The sequence below is a fragment of the Aedes albopictus genome, chromosome 3 (genome assembly GCF_035046485.1).
Source record: "Aedes albopictus strain Foshan chromosome 3, AalbF5, whole genome shotgun sequence".
NCBI classification, from domain to species: domain Eukaryota; kingdom Metazoa; phylum Arthropoda; class Insecta; order Diptera; family Culicidae; genus Aedes; species Aedes albopictus.
The window spans coordinates 345,736,095-345,752,270 of NC_085138.1; the positions used below are offsets into that span (position 1 = coordinate 345,736,095).

General features: G+C 42.5%; 2 protein-coding genes across 4 annotated transcripts in view; one reads left to right on the forward strand and one right to left on the reverse strand.

Moving 5' to 3' along the window:
• The window catches only part of LOC109421921 (protein preli-like), a 31,083-nt gene extending 18,396 nt beyond the window's left edge, over positions 1–12,687 (forward strand). Inside the window, exons 4-5 of one of the 3 annotated variants that reach the window (XR_009998505.1) lie at positions 3,890–4,306; positions 12,570–12,687. Coding sequence is in view for 1 of the 3 variants with exons in the window: in XM_019696501.3 (XP_019552046.2) it covers positions 3,890–4,225 (336 nt within the window). In the remaining 2 variants the exon portion in view is untranslated. Of the gene's footprint in view, positions 1–3,889; positions 5,106–12,569 lie in introns of those variants that run through there. The other 2 variants (XR_009998504.1, XM_019696501.3) reach the window with 2 other exon arrangements.
• Positions 12,324–14,067, reverse strand: LOC109421920 (TATA-box-binding protein). Its single transcript, XM_019696500.3, has 4 exons — positions 13,934–14,067; positions 13,484–13,857; positions 12,982–13,413; positions 12,324–12,919 (listed from the first exon to the last, which is right to left on the reverse strand). The coding sequence occupies exons 2-4, from the start codon at positions 13,733–13,735 to the stop codon at positions 12,644–12,646; spliced, it is 960 nt and encodes a 319-aa protein (XP_019552045.2). The 5' UTR covers positions 13,736–13,857; positions 13,934–14,067; the 3' UTR covers positions 12,324–12,643.
• Between the last annotated feature and the right edge of the window lie 2,109 nt (positions 14,068–16,176).

A 16,176-nucleotide genomic window follows, 5' to 3' on the forward strand; every position in this document is an offset into this window, starting at 1 on the left:
TACTGCGGCATTTTCTGCTGGAAATCCTCTAGGAATTCCTTTAAAAAGTCCCCCAGGAATGCCTCCCGGAGTTATTGCATGAATTCCTCCTGTGCAGGGATAGCAATACTTACTTGCAAAGAGTTTCATTCACTGGCTATTTTCTCAGCTCAGAAGCGTGCAAGTGAGTGTTCCCATCTTTGCCTGAGATTCCTTCAAGGATTCCTCCACAAATTCCCCCAGGAATTCCTCCAGGAATTTATCCAAGAATTATTCCAGGTATTCCTTGAAATTCCTCCAGAATTTTATCCAGAAATTTCTCTAGGGACTCCTCCAAGAATTCCATCAAGAAACTCCTCCATGAATTCATGCAAGACTTCCTCCAAGAAATCCTGCAGAGGTTCCCTTAGGAATTCCTCCTGGAATTGCTTCCAAGATGCTTCATGAGTACTTCCAGGGAATCCTTCAAGAACTGTTAAAGGGATTTGTTCAAGAGTTCCTCTACGTACTTTTTTAAGGATTCCTTCAGGATTTCCTCAGGAATTTCAGCGATATCGTCATTACTTCTTCCTAAGATTTTTCAGATACTCCTCTTGGAATTTCCTCAGGAATTGCTCCTTGAATTTCTTCAGGAGTTCTTCCAGAGATTCCTTTAGGAATTTCTCCAGGGATTCCTCTTGAAAGTGCTCCAATGATTCTTCAAGGAATTCCTTCAGGGATTCTTCATGGAATTTTTCAGGGATTCCCCTAGGAATGTCAAGGAATTTCTCCAGGGATTCCTCCAGGGGGTTCCTTCAGGAATTACTCTAGGGAATCATCTAGGGATTTATTTAGGAATTCCTTTAGGAATACCTCCAGGCGTTGCTTCAGACATTCCTCCGGGAGTTCCTCCAGGGATTTCAATGGGGATTCCTCTTGAGATTCCTCCAAGATATAGGGGATTCCTCCAGGAATACCTTCAGAAATTTTTCCAGGAAGCCCTCCAGGAATTTCTTCAAAAATTACTACGGCATTTTCTCCAGGAAATCCTCCAGGGATTCCGCCACGAATGCCTCCCGGAGTTTATCCAAGAAATATTGCATGAATTCCTCCTGAGCACAGATAGTAATACTTACTTGCAAAGAGTTACTCTCATTTGCTATTTTTTCAGATCAGAAGCGTGCAAGTGAGTGTTCCTAGCTTTGCCTGAGATTCATATAGGGATTCCTCATAGGCGAAACTACCGGGGGTGCCGGGGTTGCCAGGCACCCCCTAGAATTTGAATGCATTGCTATGATATATGAGGCGATGAATGATGAATGGATGAACTTATGAATATTTCTTTGTAGTGCACCCCCTGACAAAAAATCGTAGTTTCGCCCATGGGATTCCTTCAGAAATTCCCCCAGGAATTCCTCCCGGAATGTATCCAGAAATGATTCCAGGTATTCCTTGAAGTTCCTCCAGAATTTCATCCAGGAATTTCTCTAGGGACTCCTCCAGGAATTATCCCAGGTATTTCTTCAGGAATTCCTTCAGACATTTTTACAGTAATTCCTCCAGGAATTTCTCCAGGGAATCCTGCAGGGGTTCGTTCAGAAATTCTTTCAGGAATTTCTTCAGGAATTCCTCCAGGAATTTCTTCAAGAAATCCTCCAGGAATTTCTTCAGAAATTCCTCCAGCAATTTCTTCAGTAATTCCTCCAGGATTTTTTCCAGAGACTCCTCCGGGAATTTTCCACAGTTTCCTACAGGAATTTATCGAAGAATTTCTACTCCAAGGATTCCTCCAGGGGTTTCTCTACAAATTCCTTCAGAAATTCCACCAGGAATTCCTCCGTGAATCAACCAGGAATTTTTCCAGGGATTCCCCTGAGGATTCTTACAGAGATTTATTTATTTTTCTGGAATTCCTCCGAAATTCCAGTGGGAATTCTTCTAGGTGTTTCTTCAGAAATGTATCCAGGAATTTATCTAAGAATTTCTCCTCCAGAGACTCCTCCAGGGGTTCCTCCACGGATTCCTTCAGAAATTCTACCAGGAATTCCTCCATGAATTTGCCAGGAATTCCTTCAGGTATTCCTCTGATGATTCTTACAGAGTTCTCTTTGTTTTTTTCTGAAATTCCTATGGGAAATCCTCTTGGAATTTCTTTAGAAATTTCTCCAGGGATTCCTCCCAGAATTCCTCTAGAGATTCCTTCAAGAAATCATTCACGGATTGCTCGACGAATTCTTCCACGGATAGGTCCACGGAATTTCTCCAAAAAATCCTCTGGGGATTTCTCCAGGAATTCCTCGTGGAATTTCGCCAGGAATCCGTCCAAAGGTTTCTTGAAAACTCCTGAAGTTCATCCAGAAATCGCTTCAGGGAATCCTCCAGAAATTCTTCCAGGGATTTTTCCAAGAATTTCCTAAGGGATTCTTCTAAGTATTTCTCCAGAAATTTCTCCACAGATTCCTCCCAGAATTCCACTAGGGAATCCTTCAGCGATCCCTTCTGAAATTACTCCACAGATTCATCCAGGGATTTCTCTAGGAATTCATATAAGGATTGCCCCGGGAATTCTTCCAGAGGTCCCTCCCAAAATTCCTCTAGAGATTCCACCAGGAATTGATCTAAGAATTCCTCTAGGGATTTCTCCAGGCATTAGTCCAAATTTTTTTCCAGTGTTGTCTCTAGGAAATCCTCCAGTTAGGTATTCATTCGGAAATTTCCCAGGGATTCCTCCAAGAATTCCTCTAGAAATTTATTCAGGATTTCCTACAGGTATACTTTCAAAAATACCTGCATGAATTCCTCCAGAGATTCCGCAAATAATTTGTCCAGAAGTTCATCTAGGAATTGCTTCAGGGATTTCTCCAAGAATTCCTCTAAGGATTCCTCCAAGGATTCCTTTAGATATTCGTCTAGTAATTTCTGCAGGAATTTCTCAAAAAATTTCTTAAGATTTTTTTTTCAGGAATTCCTCTCATAATTGCTCTAAGGCTCCCTCCAGGAATTCATCTAGGGATTCATCCGTAGATTCCTCCAGGTATACATTCAGAATTTCCTCCAGGGATTCCTACAAGATTTACCCCAGGCATACCTGCAGGAATTCCTCCAGGGATCGCTCCGGGAATTCGTTTGAAGTTTGCTCCAGAAATTCCTGTAGTAATTCCTTCAGAAATTCCTCCCGGGATCTTTCCAAATATTTATTCAGTGGTTTGGACACAAATTTCTGTAATCCATTCATCATATTTTCCAGGGATTAACCCAAGATTTTTGCCAGGATTACCTGAGGAATTACTCGAAGGATTTCTAGAGAAATTCCTACAGCGATTTGTGTTGGAATTCTTTAAGATAATTTCAAAGAGATGCTCAGGAGCCAGGACATTCTCCAAGAAGTCAGCCAGGAATTCTTTCACAATTATCTCCGAGAAATGTTCAAGAAGTTCATCCACGGATTTAAGGTACACCGGGGCAAGATGAAACAGCGGGTAAACATGATGTTATCTAATCATGGCAAACAGTTTGAATGCTTATAGCACATAGTTTTTGATTCAAACAATCTTTTGGCGAAGGATAAATTTCCATATTGTATTGAAATCTATTTCAAAACTTTGCGTTTCATCTTGCCCCACCCGTTTCAGCTTGCCCCGGTGTACCTTATTTATTTATTTGTTATCCTTCAAAAGTACCCCCTTCAGTTCTGCAAAGTTCCTCCCCTCTAGCTACGCCAATGTTGTTTATGCTGAGCAAGATTTGATCTAAGTTATGCCATTCCTGATCATCTTCTACTATCAATTTACCAATAACTATTAGATAAAGTCCTTACTTACAAAAGATCCAATATTTGAGAAAGATGGGTGTCATGAAAAGTCTTTAAAACTCCAGAAGTGTCACAATTCAGAGAAATTTACAGTAATTTATCTCACTACTATCCCACCAGAGTGTCGTCGAAAAGGTCACCTACCGATCGTCACCGGACAACCCCGCCAAGACCATCGCCACCCGATCGGCGTGGATCGATTCGTCGGTATTCGGTTTCGCCACCGCCATCCGAGCGTTCGGGCTGGATCGGTTCAAAAAGAACTGTCACAAAACGGCCAACGGTTTTAACTACGTGCTACAGCATATGTTTCCCGCCCATCCGTCTTCACTGGCGGCCGTCCACAACCAACACCTGACGAAGGCCCAAAAGATCAAGGAAGCCGCCAAGCACGCATCGGACCACGTCAAGGCCCAAGCCGAACAGTTTGTGCAGAATATTTCCGTGAAAGGTTGAACCAAGCCCCCCTAGGGCGGAGAAGTTTGGAGACACCACACTCCGAGCTTCCTTGTCTCGACGCTCTCGCTATGGATTGGAGTAAGTATGGAATAAAACTTCCCTACCTTCTTTCCCCGTTGATATACCATTTCTACGATCGATGGTGTGTAATTTTAGATATCGTAGTATTTCGCTGCTACCCAAGGCACGTTTCCAACGCTAATGGTAGCCAAAAGTATTTGAGCAACACTTGAAAAATTCCCAAGATTGCCGGGTTGATTGCTTCTCACTTTCCCCTTTAAACCCTTTTTAAAACCTACTACACTTACTCACAAGGAAGACGACAAATTTTAGTGCATCATTCCAATATCGAGAAACAACACGACACTATTTAACAAGTTTATATGATATAATATGCAGTTGCTTAGAAGCAGAAACTGAAACGAGCAAGAGAGAGAAGCAATAAGACATCTTTACCGATAAAGGTTTAGCTAACTTACTAACTTAAGATACAGATTTGCGGAAGGGAATGAATTAAAACAGTTTTCTGAACGTACGTTTCTGCTTTCTAAATTAAAATAATGCTTACAACTCGACACTTTCGAAAGGATTATAGCAAACACAAAGTAGCGCTGCAATAGCGTTGCGGTTCTAGCTGAAGTTTTTTAGATTGTAGGCTGAGAGTCGTAAGCCGGAATTTGCGTAGGTAGGCGCCATCCAAACAGGTGAAAGTGATATCGCTCGAAAAAAAAATGGATGGTGGAATGTTTAGGTTAGGTGATAAGAAGAAGGTTGAGCTTTTTGTCGGCGTTCCGAGTTCACGTAGTTTGTCCATTTGGTGCATGTGAATAGGGATGGATTGATTGTAGATAATAATATATTTTATTTCGTTATAGAACTTTGCCGGTTTAGCGCGTGTGTTATTGTATCCGAACTAGGTCCCTTTTCTTATATTAACTTGTCGTCGTTCTTGTGGATGGATTTATTCCTTCCACTCCTCCAGTAGCTATTGGGTTTGGCAGATCCTGACTATTAACTCATGCTGCAAACTGGTTCGGGCCCATCTTGATGATATAATCTTTACCAGGTGCTTTGTTTGTTTTGAACTGGTGGACGGCACCTTGGACTCCCTCAAGGTAAGAGTTGTTTCAGTCCTGTCCTTTGCTGTACTAGTTACGTAGCCATGCTTCCTGTGCCTTCATTCTTCTCGCCGTTCAGGTGTTCAAAGAAGTACCTTTCTACCTTTCTGCCTGAAGGAAAATTGTACTATAGGCTAGCACACAGAAACACTTTCCGACATGGAATCTCCGCCTTCTCCGAAGCTTGTCGAGGAACCTATCCCATTCACCAGCTTGGATCCAACCCAGTAGACGAACGCTACAACAGTGACGCTACAAGGATTTTCTCCGCGCGGTCATTTTTTCGACTATTGAACATCATCCGGGACAGTGTCACTGTCCAGGCAGGCTTTCTTGCAGGCATGATCAACATGGCTACCAATGGTAAGCTTGTCGTCGATCATCACCCCTCAGTAATTTCCACTTCGATCGATTCACCGTAGATCTCCAGCGTAATGGGGCATTTTTCTACAGAACTGCAGCCTGCCCCCACTCGCATAACAGTCCCATTTGCAAAAAGTAGGAATTGAGAAAACGACATTTGAAGTTTGAAAACTTGTTTCCATATAAAACTTTCAAAAATCTCCAAAATTTTAAAAATATTTCGATCATCTCGAAACTTTCACAGATTGCTTTGCACATTAATATATAACTGTAAAAAATATTACAATCACTACAAAGTTGTTCAGTTTTGTGTTACGTAACACAAAAATCCATGATGGGACTGTTATGCGGGTACTTTTGATATGGGACGCTCATAACTTGGTATTGTAGCGGATCGGATACCGAAATAAACGTTTTATGTATATTTATTTCACGGAAACTTTTATTCTTTAGTTTTACAGTTTTCTGTTCGATACCGCACTCGTCGCGATTGAATTAACTGATGTCTGCCGACTCGGTTTTCTCTCCACTCGTCGTCGTCGTCTCTCGTTCTCCACGGATGCATATAGGGGTGTGCATCCACAGCCTCCCTCCAGTTACACCAGGAAGCGTACGCGAAGTCCGGATGGTGTAACTTTAACCTTTTCGTCATCAGGAAGATACTCGTTGATCTCTGGACTGCATAAAAACGCTGGCTTCAGCCGGTCGATTGAGATTCGTTGGCGCTTACCTCCAATTAGCACATCAAATGACTTTTCCTGCCGTTTCAAAACCTTAAATGGACCCTCGTATGGATGCTGCAACGGTTTCCTGACAGAATCGACTCTCACGAACACGTGTGAGCAAGATTTCAAGTCACTACTAACAAATGCATTCCGCTTTCCATGATTCGATGCGCTGGGAGCTTTCACATTCACAAATGCCCGTTGCAGCTGTTGGGCAAATTCAGTTCGATTAGCATCGGGACGAACTTCATCGAAAAATTCGCCTGGAATTCTCAAGTTCTGACCGTAAACAAGATCCGCAGAACTGCATTTTAAGTCCTCTCTATACGCTACTCGCAATCCCAGAAGTACCAATGGAAGATTGTCATGCCACTGTTTAGGGTTGGTACTCATAATCGCTGCTTTCAATGTGCGATGGAATCTTTCCACCATGCCATTCGCTTCAGGGTGGTATGCTGTGGTACGAATATGATTCGTTCCCAAAATCCGATTTAGCTCAGCAAAAAGTTCTGATTCAAACTGTCTGCCCTGGTCGCTCGTTATTGATTCAGGGGTCCCGAATCGCGCAATCCACGTGGAACAAAGAGCCTCTGCTACTGAACTGGCGGTCATATTCTCTAATGGAACCGCTTCTGGCCACCGAGTGAACCGATCGATCATCGTTAACAGATACCGACAACCTCTGGACGGTGGCAGCGGGCCCACCAAATCTATGTGCACATGACGGAATCGTGAATTGGGAACTGCGAAACTGCCAAGCGGGGAAATCGTATGGCGAGACACTTTTGAACGCTGGCAATCTAAGCAGGTCTTGACGAACTTACCGATGTCCTTTTTCATTGACGGCCAGACAAATCGATCAGAAATTAGTTTCTTCGTGGAACGTACGCCGGAGTGTGACAACCCATGCAGCTTCTCCATGATAGCGCGACGATGCTTCAAAGGGACGTATGGGCGTATACGGTTTGGAACCGACGTGTCGCAGTAAACAGGCGTTCGGCAATGTTGCAGATTCCGTTTCTGTAATTGCAGCGAAGTAGAAGTAGATTTCAGCAACTGTTCCAGCTCCAAATCGTTACCCTGATCCTTCGCGATTTCGTCGAAACTAACTGCCGAGTACGAAACAGCGTCGATCCGAGAAAGTGCGTCCGCTACTGTGTTGTCCTTTCCGCTGATATGTTGTATATCGGTTGTGAACTCGGAAATGAAACGCAAATACCGTTCTTCATGTGGAAGTCGGGCATTAGATGTTGACGACAACGAATGTGTTAGTGGCCGATGGTCCGTAAATATCGTGAAGGTGCGTCCCTCCAGGAAATGGCGAAAGTATTGGACGGCCATCTTCATCGCCGTTAATTCCCTGCCAAACGTTGAGTACTTTCTTTGCGCCTCGTTGAACTTTTCTGAGTAGAAACCCAGTGGCATCCACGATCGCCCTACAAGCTGCTGCAATACGGCTCCCGCAGCCGTGTTCGAAGCATCTATCATAAGCCCAAGTTTTTTCCTGGAATCTGGGTACGACAGCAGAGCAGCATCCGAAAGTGAAAACCTGCAGTTCTCGAAGCATTGGATAGCGTGGTCACTCCATTGGATTTTGCGAGTGTCGTTCTTCCGGTTACCCGGAATTAACGCCCACAAGTCCGCTTGTATGTCGGATGCACGGGGAATAAACCGCTTATACACGTTGATTAGGGCAAGGAATCGTCGTAGTTCACGTACAGTTGTTGGTCGGCTGAAATTCTGGATAGCCTTGACACGTTCCGGAAGAGGACGGATTCCATCTTTGCTGACCGTGTAGCCTAGGAATTCGACTTCGGCTTGGGCGAACTTGCTTTTTGACACATTCAGCACCAATCTGCTTGATTTCAGTCGCTCGAGGACTATACGGACGTGACGGCGATGCTCTTCGATGGACGTCGATGCTATGCAGATATCGTCAATGAATACCACCACAAAATCGAGATCTGCAAATAGTTTATCCATGAATCGTTGAAATGTTTGACTAGCGTTTGTCAAACCAAACTGCATGCGAGTAAATTCGAATAATCCAAAGGGAGTTATTACTGCAGTTTTCGGAATATCAGATTCTTCAACGGGAATCTGATGGTAAGCTCGTTCCAAGTCTAACGTTGTGAATATGCACTTACCATTCAACGAATGAAGCAGATCGTGTATATGGGGTACTGGGTAGCGGTCTGGTGCTGTAGCCTTGTTGAGTTGTCTGTAGTCCCCAACGAAGCGAAACTGTCCATTTTTCTTGGGGACGCAGTGCAGAGGGCTCGCCCAGGAACTGTCTGACTGCCTGCATATTCCCAAGTCTATCATTGTTTGGAATTCCGCCTTCGCCGCTCGCACTTTATCCGGATGCATCCTTCTAACTTTACAGGCTACCGGTGGACCTCTTGTTACGATGTGATGTGTCACGTTGTGCGTAATCCGGCATTGCTGCAGGGAAGAGGGCACAGTGATCTCTCGAAACTCATTGAGTAACTCCCGAAACGGATGATTATCTTCAATCGATGTTATTCCGTGAACTTCAGCTGTCATCATACTGCCGCTGGAATGCAGCCGTGTAACACTATCTATCAACGACTTGTTTTTCAGATCAATGATCAAGCCGTGGTTTGCCAAAAAATCTGCACCGAGTATAGCCATACTCACATCCGCCACCACGAAACTCCACGTGTATCTCCGCCGAAGTCCCAAATCCATGGAGTGAATCTTCCTGCCGTATGTTTTTATGGTTGAGCCGTTTGCTGCATGTAGTACAAGGGGGATTTCGCCAGTCGTACGATCGATTCTGCTCGCTGGTACAATGGAAACGTCCGATCCGGAGTCGACCAGGAACCGTCTCTGAGAAGTTTTGTCGAAGATGACTAGACGACGGCTAGCCGGAAGGCCACCCACCTCCGCCGTATGAGGTGGGTCCTGCGCTAGTTTTTTGAAGAAAACGAACACGGTTCTCGGCATTGGTGGGCGTTACTTCCATATTGCCGGTGGTACCAGCAGACTCCACCACTCGAAGCTCTTGTCGAAGATCTCGAAGCTGATCGACTTCGTTGACGCGGTGGTTGCACCTTCATGCGTTTGATTTCAGCTGTGAGGATCGCAATTTGGTTTTTCAACTCGTCCATCGTGTCGACTGGTTGATTTACGCTGGCGACATGCGACGGACCGCAGTCGGTCATTTTGTCTGCCATTTCTGCCAACTTCGTGATAGTACCGTCGCTGATGGATAGAATACCTCTGATGTGCGGTGGCAGCCGCTGAAGGAAAAACATCTTCAGCAAATTTTCGTCCACAGCCAACCCGACAGACAGCTCTTGCATTTTAGCGAGTAAATGCGTAGGGCGAAGGTCCCCCAAATCATGGGATCCCAGTAGTCTCTCCAGTTTTGCCTGCGGAGAAAGCGCAAACCGGGCAATTAATCGCTCCTTCACTGCCTTGTATTTATCCGCTGCCGGTGGCTGGGCCACCAGATCCGCTATGTGACAGATAACGGTTTGATCGATTTTGGCTACAATATGATAAAACCGCGTCTCATCTTTTGTCACATTTGCCAGCGCAAACTGTGCTTCAGCTTGCGCGAACCACATATCTGGATCGTTCTTCCAGAAATCTGGTAGTTTAACGGCGACGGTAGCCGTAACCCGATCGACTTGTTGGTCGGCCAACATGGCGACGTTGGCGTTTTCTGTCGTATTTACGAAACACTTTCGCGAAACACCGAAACGTAGCGAACCGACGACCGTAAACGAAACTCGCTCGACGGGGTCACCAATGTAGCGGATCGGATACCGAAATAAACGTTTTATGTATATTTATTTCACGGAAACTTTTATTCTTTAGTTTTACAGTTTTCTGTTCGATACCGCACTCGTCGCGATTGAATTAACTGATGTCTGCCGACTCGGTTTTCTCTCCACTCGTCGTCGTCGTCTCTCGTTCTCCACGGATGCATATAGGGGTGTGCATCCACAGTATTTTTTTCACACATTGACATAAAAATTCGTAATTTTTATTGTTGTTTTTGGAAGTACCGTGGAGGGCCCATATTCTGCGCACCTAAGACTTTTTCAATTTCAATCAGCTGTAACAAAATCCAAATCAAACCGATTCGGCTGAATTTTTGACTGCACATAGTTATTAGCTTTGTAAATAAGGGAAAAATATAATTCGCATACAAAACAATCAATTTATATGTAAAATAATGAAAATTCTACAGTGTGTCTTTGTTCCTAATTCTGCGCACCCTTTTTTGGAATGTTCCTTATTCTGCGCACTAATGTTCCTAATTCTGCGCACATGGGAAAAACTCTGAAAAGACAACTTATTGTAATGAGAACATGATTCATAGATGAAATTCAATTGAATTCTTCATTTTCAACTTTTATACGACATTACGACCATATTGGGACTTTGCATGTCCCCAACATTGATACTACCTACTTTGAGCACTAAGCAAAGGGAATTTCAATCATAATACACAAAAGGATTTTGTAGCATTAGCATTATAGAATACTACTACGTAAAGCTTTTTAGTTATCCGCATATGCACATATTAGTAAAATTTACTTTAATTTCTAAAGGTAATATAAACTTTTCCGTCATGACAAGGTGGCACAATCTTTGTTTGCAAACTGAGACTTCTTTCTTGTCTAACTCCAGCGTTTCCACTGTTTAAGAAAATTCCATGTAAACTCACATCAAAGATCGCATTTGACGAATGCTTGCATGAATACATAAAATTTCCCCCGAGGTTGATAGCAAATGTTTAAAACAAGTGGTTAGTCCGGTCGAACTATCAGATCAAAAGTGGAATCGTAAATTAGTCTTCGAAGTTTATAAACTAACTTGTTGAGACGTAATTACATTCACTGGATTGCTAGAAACATAGAATATCCTAGTTATAACTATGTTGACATTTATATGATGTTTGTTTATCAATTATATGTTCAAAACTTAGTGTTGAAATATCTGCGCAGAATTAGGACCACTATTTAATACCGGTTCCTAATTCTGCGCACCTAAGAAGAACAAGAAAATTAAGAAAAGAAGAAGAAAACTCAATTGTTTTTTGCCGATTCTGATTCCTCGAAGACAGCTGTACAGTATGCGCATGGAAAAGTAGACATTCTCTTCATTATTTATGTCGCAAAATGCTTCAGCTCATGAGGCAACTTTTTAGCAGCTTCGCTAACGGACACAGATTTCAGGCAATTTCCAGCACTTGCAACATCATTTTATTTTTTTACAAAATATTGGTCGTTGATTTGAAAAATTTTTCTTCACAAACTTTTTCATTACTATTGAAACAATATTCAAAAAATATATTTGAAGCTAATATTGAACTAGCGTCCCTGATTTTGTGGTATATTCGAGAAAGTGCGCCGAATTAGGGACTGCGCAGAATTAGGACCGGTCACGGTATATTGTGAGGCAAGTACAATGATACACTATGCCCAGGGAGTCGAGAAAATTTTCTCGACTGGAACGGGAATCGAACCCGCCGTCTCCGGATTGGCGATCCATAGCCTTAACCACTAGGCTAACTGGAGACCTGACAAGAACCTAACAGACTATACATAGATAGACCGGATAGACCTTACTACAAAATCAAATGTTCGCACATTCTGTCATAACCTTCCGTGTCAGTTAACAGCAGTGTCAAAAGAAATATGTTCTGCCCTATCGAAGGCCTAGTTTTGAAGTATCAATGCTATTCAGCTGCCGACTAGTAGTCTTTAAAAAATGAAAACAAAAAATAATACCTTCCTAGTTATGTCGAAAACGAACTCACATCAAAATCGCTGCCTAAGTGATCCTACTCCTCTTATTCTAACTATGTATCGAGTCAATTGAATATTGATGTCATCAAAAAATAATAGGTTTCCTTTACTAATTCATAAGTAAATCTATTACCGAATTTATTGGCTTAAAGTTACAATCCTGCTCAGGGGAAACCGTTTCATGTTTGGTAAAAAATGATATCGTCTCGTTATCGCGTCGCAACATTCTGAAAACGTTGCAAATTTTTTTTACATAAGTCTTGATTTATTTTGAAAATTTGCCTAATCAATGGCAATTCAGCAATTAACAACTGCTATACATTTGCATGAACATTATTACTTTCAGAAGTCAAAAAACAAACAACTCAGGAAACTAAATGAAGTATCGTTGAAGATGTGCAATGAAGAAGCTCCCCCGAGTTATTGCTTCTTGAAACTCTTCAAAATTGGATAAATGTTATCGAACGCATCGTAGATCTCCTGCCGCACCTTTGCTCCCGTTAGTACCACCTTTCCGGACACGAATATAAGCAGCACAATTCTGGGCTTCACCATACGGTAGATCAATCCGGGGAACAGCTCTGGCTCGTAGGAGCTGAACTTACCGTGTGTTAGCACCAAACCTTCCAATCGGATGGGAAACCGCACATCGCAGCTGCCCACCATGTTTTGTACTTTGAAGTCCAGGAATTTGGCCTGAAATCGAAAAAACGAGTCAAAAAGGCTCCAATCACTCAAGTAAAAACCAACACACTTACCGTAAATCCAAGTTTCTGAATAATTCGCGCATACTTGCGCGCCGCCAGCCGAGAGTCCTCCTCGCTCTTCGCCCCGGTGCACACCATCTTCCCGCTGGAAAAAATCAGTGCCGTGGTTCGCGGTTCTCGGATTCGCATGATAACGGCGGCGAAACGTTTCGGGTTGTACTCGGCATTACGGGCGTGCAGGGCAATTTTCTTTAGATCCAGCCTACAGCTGAGATTCACCGTCGAAACAATGTTCTGCAACTGCGGTAGGATTGCCGGTTCGCTCGGGGTCATCGGAGTCATTGGCGTGGCGGGACCCATCGTTTGGTGAATGTTAACACTGCCGATGTTGTCCGGATCCCGCACGCTGCCTCCGCTGTTGTGCACCGGTGTGGCCGAAGCTTTGCTCTCCGTCATGGGCACCATCGGGGACATGAGGCTTTGCTGTTTGGGAGGGAGATCATAAAATATAGAATTATTGGTGACATTCGTTAGAAGAACATAATCATCTTACCGGTGTCTGTGGTTGGATCATGCTCTGGGGCGCAGCGAAACTGGGCGCGTACGTGTGCATACTTTTGCCGGGTGTGTTCATTCCGGAGGGCAGCCCGTACGCACTGAGCCCGCCCATCGGAGTCATGTGAGGCATCGATTGTTGCTGCTGTTGGTAGGCATGCGGAAGAATTTGCTGGTCCTCTTCCGGTTGGTGCAACGGCGTCCCAATACTCGGGATCGAAAATCCCGGACTGAGCTGCATCTGATCCATGATGGCTGTGGCTTGTTGTTTACGGGTTCCGCCACGGAAGTCGACTCGTTTGCGCCGTTTTCAGCGCTTGGCAATACACTTTTCGATTATCAACAAAAGCTAGTCAAAAGATTCTAGGTTACCTGAATATAAAAGTGAGAAAAATCTTTGAAATTTCCGTAAAATTCACAGAAAAAACGCGGAAAACTTGAAACTCACCCAAAAATTTGCAGGAAAGCTTCGCTTTATTTTGATACTTTTGACGTTTGTGCGACTTTACGTGACTGCGGATGTGTGCGTGTGTTGGCGACCCCTTCGAGCAGAGGCGCAGCTGATGTCACATAGTGATGGGGGCAAAGCAAAACCGCAGATTTATTATAGGGTAACCAATATAATTTGGACCCCCATATATTTTAGACCCCCTGGGTCGTATTATCATAACTTTCACAAATTTAATGAAGAGATGACGAAAATTTTTAGAATCATTCGCTAAATTAAACTGTTCTGCGCGAACGGCAAGCATTTCCTCACTGGAAATATCATGATTTGCCTTGAAATTGATTTTCGTTAATCTCGTCACCCGTGCGAGCGTCGCGGTATGTTTACCAAAAGAGAATGTGGTGCTGGGGAAACTTGCAGATGTAAACAAAAACGTTTTTCAATCTCACTCAGAAAATAATCTAAACTATTTAGTATAAATCCCACACTAAATCCATTTTGCCTGGTTGACCCCAGAGTCCGTTTATATGCTGGATATACTGGCTAAGTATAACTTGAATATACCCGTATTCTAGTATAACCACGGTATACCGTGGATAGTTTAACCGTAATTTAGTTAAAAATGATTAGGATTTGTTTTGTTTTGTTTTTTTTTTTACATTGAAAATAATTTCGACAAAATGAAACGAGCAAAAGTTTTATTTAGTAAAATCTGCAGTAAAACACAAACGCATCAAATTAGGGCTCCCATCTGCACGACATTGAAAATCAGGACATTTTATGTATTTTCCCAAAAATGCGCTAAACTCATCGGATTTGTTAAGAAATTTTCGCCAAAATATGTTCAAAATCAGGACATGTCCTGCTAAATCAGGACAGATGGTAACCCTACATCAAATCATTAGCACCTCTCCTCTTTCTGGCCTTTTAACATCATTTCTGACTGAATCTGTTCCCGGCGACGGCGGCATTCGGTAACTTGGGCTCTTTCGGGAACTATGGTGGCGTTGTCCGATTACACAGTGCCCACGGTAGTACCTATAAAAATCCTTAATTTGTTAGTAAACGAGCACCGGCCGATAATACTTAAAACAGTAACTTACATTTTTATGGACATCCAGCCTCGCATCTAGCACCCCGAATAAAAAATACAGTAGAAAAACCGAACGTTGTATTGTAACAGTACTATTTAAAACCATATTTTTACAATAGACACCACTGTAAAAATAAAAATACAAAAAACAATAAAATGTAATATAGAACCCAATACAGTAAATTGTAAATAAGATTTTTACAATATACTATACGGGTGGTTAAGTATCGTAACAATATAAAAACATATTTTTCTTCATATATATTTTTTTGCAAAACCATACATTATATTGTAAATGAATTGTTATAAATACTGATACGTGGGTTTTAATAAACCGTACATTGTATGGTACACATATGGTTTCAAACAATAAAATGTACCGTAAATATATTGTTTTCAATTGTAGTTTCACTACTGGTTATACATTTAATTAAATGGTTTTGGAATGGTTCTCTTTTGTTATCCCAACTAACAATCACTCATTTAACAGGCACCATTATGACGAATTAATTCAGCATAATGTTGAATAACATTTGAATTATTTTCACGTACAACCTATATTCGGGTTTTGTTCACACAAATTTGGAGAAGTTGTAAAGCATCATGTTGTGCACCAACTTAATTTTTTGTTGTTCAAAGCGTTTTACAAATGTACAAGAAAGTTGTTATTCAGCTTTGGCAAAAATGACTGAAAATAAATAAAAGACAAAAATGTTGACCTCTCACGACAGTAATTATTTGCTCTCATGTTGAGAACACCTATTATGAAATAAGAATTACATATAAAATTACCTAAATCCGGATTAGATCTCGAGACCTGTCGATTGCCAGCCGCATACCTTCCTATCTGCGCCATCCTAGAGATGGTGAGATGCAACACCCAAAGCTAAACATAATCTTCCCATGGCTCAATAATGATCACCCCTGAACTTGTGTTCAGCAGTGGTGAATTAGCATAGCACGTGGTAATCAACTGAACAACGCCTTATACTTCAACAGCTGTTCAGCTCAAAACACGTGTTTTCCATTCTGATTTCGCTGTCAGATTTTTATCGCACGGTGAGAAAACTTGTATCGAATGCGGCCAAAAAGTGTTGGTCCTTTTTGAAGATATTGTTTTCAGACGAACTAATTGCGATATGAATATGTT

Excerpts from the sequence above, each read along its gene's own strand:
- LOC109421920 (XM_019696500.3), bottom strand. The coding sequence starts at position 13,735 with ATGGATCAGATGCAGCTCAGTCCGGGATTTTCGATCCCGAGTATTGGG. Across the intron at positions 13,414-13,483 it reads TGATCCAACCACAGACACCG|CAAAGCCTCATGTCCCCGAT; the intron begins GTAAGATGATTA and ends CCTCCCAAACAG. Across the intron at positions 12,920-12,981 it reads TTCAGAAACTTGGATTTACG|GCCAAATTCCTGGACTTCAA; the intron begins GTAAGTGTGTTG and ends TTTCGATTTCAG.